This window comes from Lethenteron reissneri, chromosome 29 (assembly GCF_015708825.2).
Source record: "Lethenteron reissneri isolate LAM-NWPU_2019-01 chromosome 29, ASM1570882v1, whole genome shotgun sequence".
Taxonomy (NCBI): Eukaryota; Metazoa; Chordata; class Hyperoartia; order Petromyzontiformes; family Petromyzontidae; genus Lethenteron; species Lethenteron reissneri.
The window spans coordinates 12,056,184-12,072,607 of NC_083807.1; the positions used below are offsets into that span (position 1 = coordinate 12,056,184).

Here is a 16,424-nt window from a genome sequence, read left to right on the forward strand (position 1 = left end):
ATGCAACCGGAGATGAAACTGGCCGCCTCTGGATTGCAAGTCCAGGGTGCTAACCGTTACACCACAACAGCATCCCCTGGTTAGAGTAACGCGGGTTTCACGTTGCAGTCGTGAATATGCTTCGTAGCTACCGTTCAATGCATTTGGCATTGATTAGCAAAAAATGGAGCTCAGCCCAAATTCCACATATCCATACAAAATGAGTCATGGCGCCCTGAACAGGGGAAACTTGAGCTGACTCAAATGTTCTCTGCATCCTGATGGTTACATTATAATTTAATGAAAACATTTCGATTTCATTTACCGCCTCGACTCGCCATGGATTTCCCCAAGCCGGTTTGCAACAGGACAAGTGATAAAGTTTGTGGTAATTCGTGAGTGCTGACTGATGTAAAAAAAAGGGGGAAGATATAATTTTTTTATTTTATTTACTCATTGATGATTAATAAATAGATGTTATTAGAATGCATTAAACGTTCTGTTTCTTACTGCAAAGTGTTGGTGGAGTGTGGTCTGATGTGAATTCAACTTCTAAAATAAAAAAGTGACCATGTAGATCCATAAGAGAATGGGAATTGCCTCTATGCTTGGTTGCTAAAAGCAAATGTTTATCTGGCTGTCCCTCACGGATCTCAATGCTTGTGTCAAAAATACTTTTTTACGTGTTTTAGAAGATGCTGTTGTTGATGCTGCTGATGACCATCAATGGCTAATAATGATTAAATCCTCATTAGCATCATCGTCAAGAATTCGTCATTTCCACTTTGTCATACTGATTATCATCACTGGGACTCCTTGAAGGGCCTGAACCCACCCCCACGCCGAGGATGCCCTGGGACCTGTAGGTGCTGCCCTGGCTGCCTCAGCTACCCCTGAGGCTCATTGTTGTTGTTGTTCGTGCTGGGACCCTCTTATGCCATCCCAGGATATGGCAGGGTGTTGCTCTCTCTCTCTCTCTGCTGTCTCCCATGGTAACCTGATATTCACCTCGAATGTAGTCTCATCATATTTTTCTAGTATCGTTAGATGTAATTGCATTTAAACGCTCTTATCAATTAAAGTTGTTGATGAGGATGCTGCTGCTGCTGCCGCTGCCCAGATGCACAGCCGACTGACAATGAGCAGCAGACGTGGATGTCGGTGGGGTCGGTGCTGCAGGGCACACGGAGCGTGCTGTCTGAGCTGCAGGAGTACTGCGGCGCTGGCAACGAGATACGAGAGGTGCACACAAAGACACATATCCTCTCACGCGTAGCGCCTCTGAAGGCCGGCACGGCACACGAGGGGGTGGGAGGCCAATACCCACGCCTGGCCGCCTTTATCTCCCTAGTGTCGATGTTTACACTCCACACCAGGTACTCATTTGAGGATAAGTCGACCTAGGGGAGGCCCAGGACCGGTCACTGGTGTTGGCCATGAGTGGGAATTGATCTCGGGTTGCCGGGTTCCTAGTGCAGCATGCTCATCGCTGCACTACCACTCCTGAGAGGTGCACACACAGATAAAGTTCCCCTGTGTAGCCTACAGAGATTTTAGTGGCAAAGGCTGGTAGCCATGAAGGTCTTCAACATGCCCGGCCACTTTTGTCTCCCCAGTGCTAATGTTTACACACCCCACCAAGCATTTTATTCAGGCTGAATCTACCAGTTCAGAAATCACTTGTCGCTGATATTAATGACGGGAATTGATCACATTCTTCGCCTGAGGACGGCTGCTTGCGTTGTGGCCGAAACGTCGTGAGAATTGTTTTATTATGTTTTATTTTTATTATTTTATTACTTCCCTTCTACGTGACTTTACTGAAAGAACCAAGAAGATGAATCCCTGCAGTCACGAAAGCTTTAAATCGAAATTGATCACAGGTTAAGTGGGTTTGTCGTGCAGTGCACTAACCACCATGCCACTACTCCCCAGATGTACACTCGCACACACCACATTTCCTCAAGCGCCATATCCTAAACATGGTGGTCCGACACCTTTTGCTTTCTTGACCACCTCTATGAAAATAACATAATCACTCTCTGTTTCTTTAACATAACCATAATAATAATGTCCTTTCTGGTAAGTCTTTGGTTAACGTGTGTTTACACAACGTTTTTTCGCTACAACGCGGTTCTTCCATGAGGAAACACTTTTTGCACAATGCGAAACCTGCGCCATTATAACAAGGTAACGCGCACCGCTATGATTCGGTTTCTGAGTGGTCACCGACAAACTACTTGAGCTGCACGTGGGAGCAGTATGATACAGTATGCGGAATGATACAGCAACAGCGCGGCGTACCCCGAGTTATTATCCGTCATCTTTCTGTGTGTGTCTACACCGTATCTCGCCAACTTTTATCGTTACATTATTTATGGGGAAATAGTTTTTGCTTAACACGTGTTTTGCTTAACGTAGCACTTTTCAGGAACGCATCTACAGAGGACTTACTTGATTTACCCAAGAGATCCCCACTGAATCTCAAGACTGATGATTGGTTAATTTTATTTATGAGTTAAATTTCGATTTAAAGCTTTCGTGACTGCAGGGATTCATCTTCTTGGTTCTTTCGGTAAAGTCACGTAGAAGGGAAGTAATAAAATAATAAAAATAAAACATAATAAAATTATTCTCACGACGTTTCGGCCACAACGCAAGCAGCCGTCCTCTTCACCTGAGGACGGCTGCGAAACGTCGTGAGAATTATTTTATTATGTTTTATTTTTATTATTTTATTACTTCCCTTCTACATGACTTTACCGAAAGAACCAAGAAGATTATTTATGAGTGTTTGCCTTCATGTACAAGGAACTTGGGGTACCTTTGAAAAAACCCACACGCTCAAAGTTCTACACAGTTTCAATATTCCGTTGTGCTGCCATCTCCTGAGCATCTCTACACCTGGTATCCCCTATCCAAGTATTAACCAGGCCTTATTCAGCTTAGCTGCAGAGATCTGATGATCATGTTCATTTAGGGTCATGTTAGTCATATGCTAGCTGGTAGGTTTACCCCAGTGAGGTCCCTGTAGCTGTACGGTGAGTATCTTGCAGGCCTGTCCATAGGACGTTTTGGACTGTTTTGTCTCCTGTATGCGAATAATTTTAGAAACAAAAATTGTCCGGAAGGAATTAGTTGGATTTCCCAAGCATGAATGTCGTGAACACGATTTGAGACCCGGTTGAGGTGACTGAACGCTGCAGTCGAACATGGTTGGGCTATGAACCGATCTGTATATGGGCCTTTCGTTGCCATTGTGTAACTTTTCCACACACACACAAAGCACTCATTAATGGAATTGGCCAAGCATCCCAATGCAGGAAGGACTGGTAAAAAAACAAACGCTTGAGTATCAGTGAGGCTCGCATGGATAAATAGGTGGACACTGGGTATGACTTTAAAAGAATGTACACACGGTTTCATTTCAGCATTGTTTAACAGAAGAAGAAACTTCTGTTAGCTTTCGCACCACCACTTCTCGCATGGGACATCAGCGTGCATGTGTGCAACAACCACATTCTGAAACAATCGCGGTGTTTTGTCTATGCTCTTGCAGGCGATTTCCAACCCTGGGAATGAGATCTTCCAGGAGAAGGCGTGGAACGCTGTTTGCCCGCTCGTCTCCAAACTCAAACGCTTCTTCGAGTTCTCCCAGCGCCTCGGTGAGGCGTCGCGTCGTGTGACGTGCATCATCTCTGCGCTGTAGCTTGCCAACGGATGAGCTTAGGGAGTTTAAAGTGTCAACACATTTAAATAATAATAGTAATTTGCATCCGTTTTGTCAGTCAACTGCTGGGGAAGGCTTCCCCATGACCATACTTCACCATGCTGGTCAGTAGGAATGGGTGAAGGTGGAGGGGAGTCTAGGGCTGGTTTAGATATTGATCCACTGATTGTAGCTGTGACGGGGAATTCAACTTGTTTCGCCGGGTTCGTAACGCAGTGCATTTACCACTGTGCCACCCACCTCTCTACTCAGATGTATCAAGGAGAGTTTAATTCCTTATCCAACAATATTGAACGGTGGCTTTTGTTAAGCCTAATGCCATTTTAAAACAGTAACCTTGGTATTGTTTGAAATGTCATTTGGCTTAATAAAAGGTACAGAAACAGCTGAATATATGCACATGGTTCTTTAAGTTTGGTATGAATCTTACTTAAGGTATTTAATTTTACAAACTCATGCTTGAAAGTAAACAGCTGCCAAATGTTGTAACTTGATTTCGTATTTGATTTATTTTTACTCTTATAATTGTCAGAGCATAATGGAAAAAATGGATATGCATCGAACAATATTTCTTTGTACCAATGTTCAACATTAATGTAGAGCCTAAGGCATCTTAAGTCATACCATGGTTGGCTACAAATGTATGTGCTCCCACAATAATCTGTTATGGTTTGGCTCAAGATGATGAAAGCAAATAAAAGCATGCTTTTTTTTATACTTGATTAAGTTGGCGTCTGGGCAAGTGTTTTCCAGCCCAGTGGTAGCTGGGTCGTGTGCGTGCGTGCGTGTGTATGCGCGTGGGGAGCAATGTTATGGTGGTTAATAAACTGCTATGAATCGGGGACCTGGGTTCATGCCTGAACTGGTCCTGGGCTTCCTCCTACATCGACTTAGCCTTAAATGAGTATCCCATGATGGGTGTTTAGACATCCGCAATAAGTACAAAAAATGCGGATGGGCGTGGTGTTGGCCACACCGCACCCTTGTACGCCGTGCCAGCCTTCATAGGCGTTCACTTGCAAGCACTTGCCCGAACAGCCTGTGCAGTTTACATGTCTCGTGTGCGCCTGTCAGACCGCGCTCTGCAGAGCCTCCTGGTGGCGCTCACTTGCCCGCCGCTCACGTCCATGCAGCATCTGGAGCGGGAGCAGGCACTCGCTAAGCAGTTTGCAGAGATCCTGCACTTCACTCTGCAGTTCGACGAGCTCAAGGTACCGGGGAACGGGGCCGGCTGATTCAGTGAGAGGCAGCATGTTAAAAGGCATATGTTGTGGACATTGGATGTAAGTTTAACAGGCCCTACATTAATGTATGGCCCTTTTCCTCAATCCACTGCAGGATGGGGGCCTTCCGACACCGTCCAGGTCGCAGTGTTTATTTGATCATACGTCGCCATGCTGCTCAGTATGGGTTGGTGAAAGTGGGAAGCATAGTACAATGTAACAATTGGTTTTACTGTACTCACCTCTGCTGACAATGTAGTCCTGGCTGCTATGGGATGTGGTCACCCATCTAAGCATTATCCAGGCTTAATGGACAATACCTTCTGTGGATAATCTGGAGGTGTTTGATGATTCACCATCCACAAACTCGACCAATTGCCACGATTTGCGTTCACAGCCTATACAATAATTTATATTTTCTGTAAATTGTCTCCTGTTCATTGTTGGTTCATATGATCAGTATCAATTTGTTCCATTAGCCTAAATGCAGACCTGGGGTCAGTAACAATTGTATTCATGGCATTCATAATGAATTGGAGTCACAAAGTAATTGTATTTTTGGCTAACAATGCTGCTGTGAATGTAATTGACCCCGGGTCTGCATAATTGTGGCATTAATCATAATCTGCGGATTTTCACGTGCACATTCCACACATTCATTGTCAGCTAAAGTCTGATTTTCATTTACGCATTGTTACATGTGCCTAATAATTAGTTTTACAATTTGAGCTGTACAGTGAGGGAAAAAAGTATTTGATCCCCTGCTGATTTTGTACATTTGCCCACTGACAAAGAAATGATAAGTCTATAATTTTATCAATTTATAAAATTTTTGACATGCGTTTTTCTGGATTTTGTTGTTGTTATTCGGTCTCTCACTGTTCAAATAAACCTACCATTAAAATTATAGACTGACCATTTCTTTGTCAGTGGGCAAACGTACAAAATCAGCAGGGGATCAAATACTTTTTTCCCTCACTGTATGTTTTATGTTTGTATTATAATTCCATGTTTTTTTTATTGCAGTGTGAGATATTTGTCCTGCTCCTTATTTTCTTGTGCTCACTGTGCCCTGGTTAGATGACCAACCCGGCCATTCAGAACGACTTCAGCTACTACAGACGGACGCTGAGCCGCATGCGCATCAACAACATGGGTGTGAGTGGAACTGAATGAACTCGCATCATTAGAACATTTGGTCTTCACGCCATCCTTATCGCGCACGGGGATCCTGAAGGCACTGTGTTTCACCGACACTGTCTGCAGTAGTTTCGCAGTACGAGGGGATGTTGGTTTGTGTTACCCCAATATGCAGGTCGTTTTAACAATTGGGCAAATTTGGACCATGACGTTGAAAAACATATTGGCTTCCTCTTTTTCAAGGACGTCGTAGGATTTTTTTTTTTCGTCCAGTCTGATGCAGAAGGGACTATTAAGAGAGCGGACTGCCGGTTTCGAACCGCGGACCTCTGCAGATAGTGACAAAGTCCCTGTCAAAGCCCCCAGCTTTCGCCATCGTAGATCAGGGCTGATAAGGAGTCCAGATGAAGATTTATGTGACTCTTGGGCATGCGTCGCCTTTCCCGCACGTTAAAAGTAGCGCTATTGCATGTCAATTCCTTAATCGTTGCCTTCCGTCAAAGCTCGCTTTGTTGAATTATCATCTGCCTTTAAATGTGTTCACTGCTCAAAATGCGTTGGAAAATATTGTTTTGGAGAGTGTAAATTGAACACCAATGACTTGCGTATGTGATCGCACACCCTCTTTGGGAAAAGTAAAAACATAACTTTTGACAAGTTTCTGTTGGCTGCAATGTTTGTTGCTTGAGTATCGTTTTGTCATTGGGATTGACTCAATGCATTACTGGTATTTGCCTTATTTATTAGAAATGAAAATGGTTAGAACGGTGGTGCAGTGTTTGGTGCAGTACGTTGTGAACCCGATGACCTGAGTTTGATTCCTAGCCGCTAAAGGCAGTTTGAGATGCTCCTACACCGCACCTCCGATTAGCTCGGTTGGCTGCGTACAGTGTGAAAGAAGTTTAATATACATACACCTCTGCAATGTATATGAAGTTGACTTCATCCATCCACATGGTCAGCGGTTGGCAACCAAATGAACAAGAACAGCCTTTTTTTCGGATTCGGTAAAAAACAACTCAATATTTCAAGAGCCGCAATGCATGTGAATGCGAGAGACGGTCCTTGATAAACTACGTCACGAAGCGGTCCTTAAAGAGCCACATGCACCTCCAGAGCCGCACGTTGCCGACCCCTGCACATGGGAAACACGAAGTCCATTCCATTACTCAAACTTTGTGTTTATGACACTGCCCACAAGGCATGTAAATATGATCCGTAATATACGTTATTTTGGGTTAGATCGCGTAAATATAAATGCGTGCCAATTTGTAAGGTTTGTCACGTAAACGAAACACGGCAGTTCGTTACTGGTACAGCACACCGCTGTGTTGGAGAGTAAACCCACAACATTTACAATTCGAGTACGACGTTTCTCCAGTAATTACAACTCGCATCATCAGGCGACAGCCACATTTGTGGAGAATTATCCTGTTTCGTTCTTAAATAGAGGGATAAAACTTATGTCGTCCCTTGTGAGTCAATCAGGTGTGAAGGCGGGTGGGGGGGTAATGTATGTATATACATTACAATGTATATGCATTACCGGTTGGGTTATTCATAGGGTTCTAGATTTGAAGTTTTCGTGACTGCAAGGATTCATACTTTTTGGTTTTTTCGGTAAAGTCACGTAGGTCAAAAATAAAATAAATGACAAACAACTCAATTAAATCACGACGTTTCGGGCGCAACATAAGCGTCCTTCTTCAGGTGGGGACAACGTAGCGAAAGCACAACCGCTTAAGTGTGTCTATTCATAGGGTAATCAACACACATTATGCGTGCACATTGTGCTTTACATCCTGCCATTTTTTGTGTGCACAAAAATTGCAGTACCTATTGTGGTCTGCTCACAGTTAATCACCATCGATGCATAGTGACCTGTATAGGTATGCAGTTAAACGGTGTATTACTTTATGTTAACATGTAAAAAATATTAATTCATGAAAATAAGTATGTACACATGACGCATCTAATGATGAGGATGCCACGCTTGTGAAATGTCGTACTATCAAGCCAATATCACAAACGAGCCGGAACATAAAAAACCAGGCAATACAAAAACGGTAAAAAAGAAAGTTAAAAAATGTATCTCAAATTGTGAACGTTTTGTGAATCATGGCAGCAATACGTGCCTTCTGGCTGTCTACTTGACTTTAGTGTTCCATAACTGCTTTTAACGGGAACATTGTCAAACACTTTCTTGGTTCATCATATTTCATTCGGCAGTGTACAGGAGCTGCGGCAGGCGTTGCCCACAAAAACGTGGCGTTGTGCGCAGGCTGATGCGCTTTTCCGTTGCTGCCGTTTTGCATTCGCCACAGTCCGACGTGGAGATGGAGGTGAATAACGAGATGGCGAACCGCATGTCCCTGTTCTACGCGGAAGCGACGCCAATGCTGAAGACGCTGAGCGATGGCACCACGCGGTTTGTGCAGGAGGTAACAGTGGGTGACGTACGCGGTTTATTGTCTCTTGTTCCCGTGTTGGGTCTTTCTGGAGAATGTTTAACAGGATGTGTGCCCCTTCTGGGCTCATATTAGTTTGGTTTGCCTGGTACGTAAGTACAAGGCAACATGTGTGTTGTACATGTACAGTCCTTTGGGAATTTCATTGCTGGATGAGGGCACGTCCCACGCTTTGCATGTTGCAAGGGGTTATTTGACCATACTTTCACGCTGGTCAGTGCGGGTCTGTAAAGATGGGGAGCATTTCCGTGGGAGCATATTCCACTACCACAATACCTTTTGCTGTACTGCCCTTGGATGCCCACAATATTGCCCCGCAGCCAATAACAAACTTTGTGCTTGGCGGTCAACCTTCCATGCACTATCCAGGTTGAGGCCTGCTTGGCTTCTGAGATCTTCCAAGGTCAGACAAATTTGACGTTGACAGTGGCTTGCTATTGAAAATGATAGTAAAGAAAAGTAGATTTGGCTTACAGGTCATTTATTGTGCAAAGTAGTCGCAATTATCCGCCTAGAGATTGATAAGGAAAACCTGTCTCTTATCTACGAGTTGTGGTGTTTAGTGTGGTAACGTGACTAGGCACGCTCTGTTCAGAGAAAATTAAACGAATTATTTGCTCGTGATGCGTTGGCAGTGGGTCATAAATAACAAAAATGTAAAACATTCGTCAATAACACATTCATTACGTGCCATGAGGAAGGGCCATTTCCCCAATACATCATCTATTATATATTCTTCCTTTTAGGATGGTGTTATTGACGAACATGAGTTTTTAGGTTTTGACAGTATCATAGAGTTGCTGGACATTTGAAAACAGCGTCAGGGAAGCCTTATAAATTGTTTGATAAATTACGGCAAATCCCTACCAAATAACAGGCACTCATACTTGATGCTGTTCATGGAATACAGCATTAATTGGGTGGAGAGATATGGGCGATTGTTTCATGGACTTTATTTTACCTGGTGAGAACCCGTTTAGAATGCTAGTTCCTATTTCAAGGGGAGGCCTGGGCCAACATGATAACTGATCCAGTGCAATGCAGGCCTGACATACAGGCCAAAGCAGCAGACGATCCATAGACACGAGTTAAAGGGCACCAAGCCCTCAATTTGGAAGAGTTTACATTGTCCTTTTAAGTCACAACAGCATGTCTTTTTTAGATTTAAAGCTTTCGGGACTGCAGGGATTCATCTTCTTGGTTCTTTCGGTAAAGTCACGTAGAAGGGAAATAATCAAATAATAAAACTCAAACAATAAAATACAATTCTCACGACGTTTCAGACGCTGTCTTTCCGACAGACCTGTTCTTCACCTGAGGACGGCTGCTTGCGTTGTGGCCGAAACGTCGTGAGAATTGTATTTTATTATGTAAAATGTTTTATTATTTTATTATTTCCCTTCTACGTGACTTTACCGAAAGAACCAAGAAGATCATGTCTTTTTTTATATCACTTGGCATTAATAGCCTCAACTTGTTCAAATGTATCTCATTTTTAATAAACGAGCAAGGTTTATCATGGTGAACATATCAAATTCAAATGTTTTATTCGCATATCGCTGGGATATTTGTTTGCTTCACGCCTTTTTGTTTAATCGGTAGTTAATAATGTGTACAATGTTGATTCCTGTTTCAGCACAAGTCACTTCCCCTGGAAAATACGACAGACTGCTTGAGCACCATGGCGAGGGTGTGCAAAGTCATGCTGGAGACACCGTAAGCCTCGCGCTGTGACCGCATGTGACTGTGTGTTGCCGTGTGCTTCAAATGAGCACATGGTTGGTATGTCAACATCTGCACTGGGGAGACGAAGGCGACCGGGTGTGGTGTTGGCCACACCACACCCTCGTGCGCCATGCAGGCCGTCATAGGCCCGCCCCAACGGCACTTGCCCCGACAGTTTGTATGACTACACGGCGATCTTTGTGTTCACGTCGCACTGCACCTACAGTCCGTAGTGGCGTGGTGATTAATGCGCAGCACGGCAATTCCAGTGACCTCGGGTACAATTTTTAGCCACCTCCAGGTGGAATTTTGCATGAACTTCATTATCTGAACTGCTCCAATGGCAGTCCCTGGTATCAAAATATATACAGTAAAACCTTGGATTGCCAGTAACTTGGTCTGCGAGTGTTTTGCCAAACGAGCAAAAATTTTACCTAAATATTAATTTGATTAACGAGCGAGGTCTTGCAATACGAGTAGTATGTGTATATGCTTTGTCTGCCGAGCGTCACGTGATCACAACTGATATACGAGTGCTTTGGATTGCAAACACGTTTCCGGAACGAATTATGCTCGCAATCCAAGGTTTTACTGTATGTAGCTTAAGAATTGATGATGTAGTCCTGCAGCAACATACAATATACCTGTTTTCTATGCATGGTTGTCTTCCATTCAAGCACTATCTGGAATGAAACCTGCTTTGCTTCTGAGATGCGATGAAATGGGGCACATTTTGGGTTCATTTGGTAACACACACACACACAGGCTTGGTTGGCAATTGCAGTCTCTGTGTGTGTGCACTGCCGGCAGGGAGTACAGGAAGCGCTTTGCGAGCGAAGAGACGGTGTTCTTCTGCTTGCGCGTTATGGTGGGCGTCATCATACTCTACGACCACGTGCATCCTGTGGGCGCCTTCGCCAAATCTTCCAAAATCGACGTACGGTGCACGCACACACGCCTGCACGCATGCAAATAAATCCCCTGTATGGCTTAATTTCATTTTGGGGCAAGTAGTGACTCCCAACGGGGTGGTGTGGTCTGAACTACGCCTGGTGATATTTATCTCACCTGTGCTGGTGTTCACACACGGTACCTGGTATGTGTTTTAGGCTGAGTTGATTTAGGGGAAACCCAGACTCTGTTCTGATATCAATTCTGGTTGCTGGTTTTGTAGCGTAGTGGGATAACCACACCGCCATTGCTCCCCCGCCATGCATGCACACACATGTATGTGCACGTCGCTTCAGTTTGGGAACAATAACGTCTGATGTGTAAAAATGTTTGTTACATTTTTATTAAAGTTAACTCCTCATCTTCAGGGTGTTTTTTACCTTTAGATACATTTTTAAACAGTAAAAAATGATTCGAACAGATTATCTTAAACATTAGTTACCTTTTACATTCAATCTAAGTACAGAAAAAATAGGATCCTTTAGAAGATCGTCTTTTTCAGTTTTTTGACAAGCATTTTTTCGTACTACGATATTCTGTTTTGTCAGGACTTTTCAAATAGCTTTACCCAATTGGATCTCTGAGTTTATAACGACAGTTACATGCTAATTTCTCACATTAACATCACTAGCCCCGGCCACTTCTTTATAACCCTTGAGCTACACCCATTTCAAACCTTTTAAAACAGTCTGTCTCAGCAGCAGACCATGCTTTCTCACCTGATGATGGACGCTTGTGTTGCGCCCGAAACGTCGTGATTTATTTTATTTTATACCTACGTGACTTTACCGAAAGAACCAAAGAGTATACTTTATAACGAGTTCAAGACACGCACACAGCTGTGCAAGATCAGAGATGCGGTGGCAGCAAAATCCTTAATCTGCATGGATGCCCACACACCCACACACCCACACATCCACACATGCATGCAGGCTTTCGCATTCACACTGCGCAGATTTGAGAGGATCGTGCCAAAAGTCTCGTGGCCTTTCAACGTTTCACGCGAGAGCACAACGCCATGGCGTGGGTGCGAGGCAAAGAAAACGCTTTGTGTGTCGCCCTGTGCCAAGGTCGGGCGGTTCACCTCTGTATTGAATCTGCACCCGAATGGAGATGTAGCGCTCACAAATGTTACACACTCGCTTTTGTTGCTCGTGAGCGTCCACAGCGAGGATGGGAACCTGCGGGTCCGCACGGTGTGTGCCTCTCGTGACTTGATATCATAGGGCCCACAGGCACATGAGGCCTACTACTTAAAAATGGCCTGCAACATTATACATTTTTCATCGCTGCAATGAAGTGCGCTACAAACCTGGTGAACCCAGTTCCATTCCAGGCCATGGCTATCATAGGTGGAAATTGATATTAAAACTGGTTAAATCTCCCCCACCTTAATTAAATTGCACTGACCAGCTTGGTGAAGGATGGTATAACAACTTCCGTAAACCAAGCGGTTTTGGGAGGCTTTCGTCCAGTCGTTGATTGACAAAGGGTTTTAAATAACAATTATATGGGGCCATCCATTAAGTACGTACGCAAAAATCTGTCAAAACTTGACCCGTCCCTCCCTCCCTGTACGCACGCGTACTCCCCCCCCCCCCCACCCCGAATCCTTTAGAATGGCCGATATTTAATCCATGCAGAAACGATCAAGGATTAATAATATTAACGTGTTTAAGCAAACAGATAGTCCACCTCCGCCTGCATTAAATAATTAAGTTGCGTACCTTGGCCACTGATGTTGCTGAGCTGCGTGACAGCTGCAGTCAGGGGCACGGTGGCACACGAGTGACACCTCTCCCAGAGTCCCACTTCTCCCAGCAGTACTTGTTGTCTGACAGCTGAAGACACTGAACTGTGGCTCATTTGAAGGCCAATGTCGACAAATTACTATAGATGCCTCACCCTTCACTCCCCCCCCCCAGTTTCCTATGCCTACGTACATTGTCAGTAGACCCCCCATATGCAAGCGTACGCATTTGGGTTAAACCCCCCCTTCCCCCCTCCATGCGTACGTACTCCATGGATGGCCCCTATTGTTATTACTCTTAATGTCATTCTTTGCTGTAAAGCGTTTTCATGTGTTTTTGTATTTCGCTGCTTTCTAATTTCAAATTGTGATTGGCACAGTTTTGTCTTGGCACACGAGTTCCTCTCTGAAGTGGAAATGACGAAAAAGGGAAGTTCAGTTGGGCGTTATCAGCTGTGGAGTGTGAGAGGCAGAACTTGGCCAGGGATTTTACACGGGACCGCGTGAATAAAATCCGCTTGATCAGCTCTGTTCACATCACGTCCCACGTCAACTCCTTTCCTCGTCTTCTTGGTTCTTTCGGTAAAGTCACGTAGAAGGGAAGTAATAAAATAAAAAAAATAAAACATAATAAAATAATTCTCACGACGTTTTGGCCACAACGCAAGCATCCGTCTTCAGGTGGAGAACAGGTCTGTCAAGTAGACAGAGTCTGCTTGACTTTACCGAAAGAACCAAGAAGATGAATCCCTGCAGTCACGAAAGCTTTAAATCGAAATCCTTTCCTTGTGTAAACAAAGTTTTAATAGAAGGAATAACGCCGCACTTGCACGAGAAAAATCTCACTGCTGAGCTTTAATAAACAAGTGTTTGATAGTGTTTTGGTAGTTATGTTGGTTGTAGATTACCACATTCATCATTAACGCTGTTCTACACCAGAAGCTCTGCCTTTATAATATAATTTGTTTTCATTCATTAGGCAGAGGTTTCATATTTATAATGATCAATGATTTCTCTAACTGTAATGCCGATAGGGGTTAACGTTATCTTTTAACAGAAAGGTATTGTTAAACAATGAGCGTTGTGGGTATTTCAAATTTGTATTGATTCACCACTACAAGCAGTATGCTCATTTAGAGGGCTTTAACCTGTTAAAGATAATGTTTTGTTGATGCTGTGATTTTACGTATAAATAATTATATTATTTTAAATACTGCATTTTATATATTATTCATGGTTAATGTCTGCACCAATCCGGTTCCCTGGGAACCTTTGTGCCCGTATCCAAGGACAGTACATCTCACGTCTGCGTTCCAGAAAGGGAGTTGTTGTATCTGTGATCTCTCGCTGACTTTAAACATTGCAAAAACTTGAATGAACACGAGTTGTTTGATCACCGATGATGCTCCTGTTCACCTTCTAAAGGGGTTTTTTGTGTGCTGATTTTAACAGATGAAAGGCTGCATCAAGGTGTTAAAGGACCAGCCAGCCAATAGCGTGGAGGGTCTCCTGAATGCGCTCAGGTTTGTGTGCCCCACCCGCCCGCACTGCGTTCCGCCTGCTGCATTCTTGTATTCTTTTTTTATTTCCGTGGGAAAATTGCCAACGAAGACAGTCGGGCTTCCTGTTGGCCGCCCACCCATGTTTATAATGTTTAAAAATATATATTTTTCAACATTTCCACCTCCCCTACTTCTCCATTGCTGCCAGCACGTAAACGGTACCAGTTGCAGAGCAGACTTCTTGTGTTGCCGGTCACTGGAAGTCCTGACAAGAGTCGAGCACGCACATTCTGATTGGGAGCAGTTTTAAATAATGTGCTATTAGCGATCATGTAATTTACCCAAATTAATTCTCCTCTCATTCTTTCTCCTTGATCGTGAGTGCATGTGTCAATGTTCGTTGTGGAGGTGGTGGCAGTGGAGCGGTTAGCCCAGAGGTCGCAAACGGGTTTTGATTCCTTACCCGTACCCGTACCCGGCCGCACCAGGGTCGCAAATGGGTACCCGTACCCGGCCGTACCCGTACCCTACCCGAAATGAGTGACAAACGGTTACTCAGCAGTGACTCACGGCCTACCCGTACCCGGCCGCACCAGGGTCGCAAACGGCTACCCGTACCCGTACCCGGCCGGGTACGGGTAGCCGGGTATCGGGTAGGGTACGGGTATCGGGTACTCGGTTGCGACCTCTGGGTTAGCCCACTTCACTACGAACGCGGCCCACCTGGGTTTGATATTGAGCCATGGCTAAACATGAAGTAAATGTTTACCTGGTGTGGCGTGTGAACAGCAGTACCAGGGAGACGATAGCAGCTGGCCATGGTGCTGGTCACGCGACCGCATCAGGGCACCATGCTGACCTAAATAGGTGCTCGCTAACTTCCCCCAACAGCTCGTGTCGCCGATACACGGGATCTGTGTCTATTTCTGCAAGGCAGCTGTTCCATTGTTTAGCATATTAAAGCTTATTGGCACAGTATTACAGACACAATTGGACATGCAATGGTGCAGTGATTAATCAAGTCAACATTGCATTCAAATTACATGCATCGAAATGTGAGTTTGCGATTAGATTTCCTTCCAATGTATTCAAATTATAAAAATATTATACTCTTGTTTTGTATGGATATAAATTGGGTAGCAAACGTAAACCCACTTGCAATATTTAAATCCAGCTGTTGGCTTCTTGTACCTTCAGAGATTTCTGACATGGAATTAACGATGTGTTCCACTGTTTGTTGTGGTGCATAGCCGTTGCATTAGTTAATTCGTTTATTTTACATTTGTAGAAAAGGTGCTAGTGTTACAGTTAGGCTAATGGGGAAAAATACTATTTTACAACTGAGAAAAGAAAATAACGTAGATAAACATGTTGATACTGGTAGGAACCGCCAGGTTACACCAGCCCACCGGGGATTATTGTGTCCGTCATGCAGGGCGGGGCTGGGTGGGGAGGGTGGGAGCGGTGGGGCTGGGTGGGGAGGGGCTGGTCACCCCATGGTGCCCTTATAAAACTCAACGTTTAACCTACTCACGCCGGCTTGTGCCCGCCCTCAGTCGGGCATATTTGCGGAAGACACCACGCCGCCGTTGACCCTGGCCATTGACGGAGTAACCCAACGTTCCTACCAGCTCCCTCCGCAGGAATGTGTTAAAAGATAATTGACTTCTGACTTGAATCGTGATGGCAAATCAGACCAAGTTATTGAACTACTTGGTGGGTAGTGGTAAATTGTTAACATGCCTACTGTTTACAGGGGACTGTGTTTTAATACATGCACAGCCAGTTTTATAAATATGAGAGCCTGCCTATGCCGCACAGGTTGTGAGCGTTAATTGACCATACTTTACCACGCTTGGTCAGTGCGGGTTGGTGAAGGTGGGAGGTGGACAGAACAACAGCAGATCTTGCTCCGCTGTCAAAGGTGCAGCTGGTAGTGCTCGGATGGTTGCCCAT

General features: G+C 44.4%; 1 protein-coding gene across 2 annotated transcripts in view; it reads left to right on the top strand.

Annotated features, from left to right (window-relative positions):
- LOC133349254 (CYFIP-related Rac1 interactor B-like) overlaps positions 1 to 16,424 on the top strand; it is a 34,398-nt gene that overhangs the window by 12,178 nt on the left and 5,796 nt on the right. For both annotated transcript variants that reach the window (XM_061562599.1, XM_061562598.1), the window contains 8 exons: positions 1,100 to 1,221; positions 3,539 to 3,644; positions 4,784 to 4,920; positions 6,013 to 6,090; positions 8,397 to 8,513; positions 10,177 to 10,256; positions 11,076 to 11,202; positions 14,419 to 14,489. In XM_061562599.1, the coding sequence (XP_061418583.1) occupies positions 1,100 to 1,221; positions 3,539 to 3,644; positions 4,784 to 4,920; positions 6,013 to 6,090; positions 8,397 to 8,513; positions 10,177 to 10,256; positions 11,076 to 11,202; positions 14,419 to 14,489 (838 nt within the window). The remainder of the gene's footprint in view (positions 1 to 1,099; positions 1,222 to 3,538; positions 3,645 to 4,783; positions 4,921 to 6,012; positions 6,091 to 8,396; positions 8,514 to 10,176; positions 10,257 to 11,075; positions 11,203 to 14,418; positions 14,490 to 16,424) is intronic.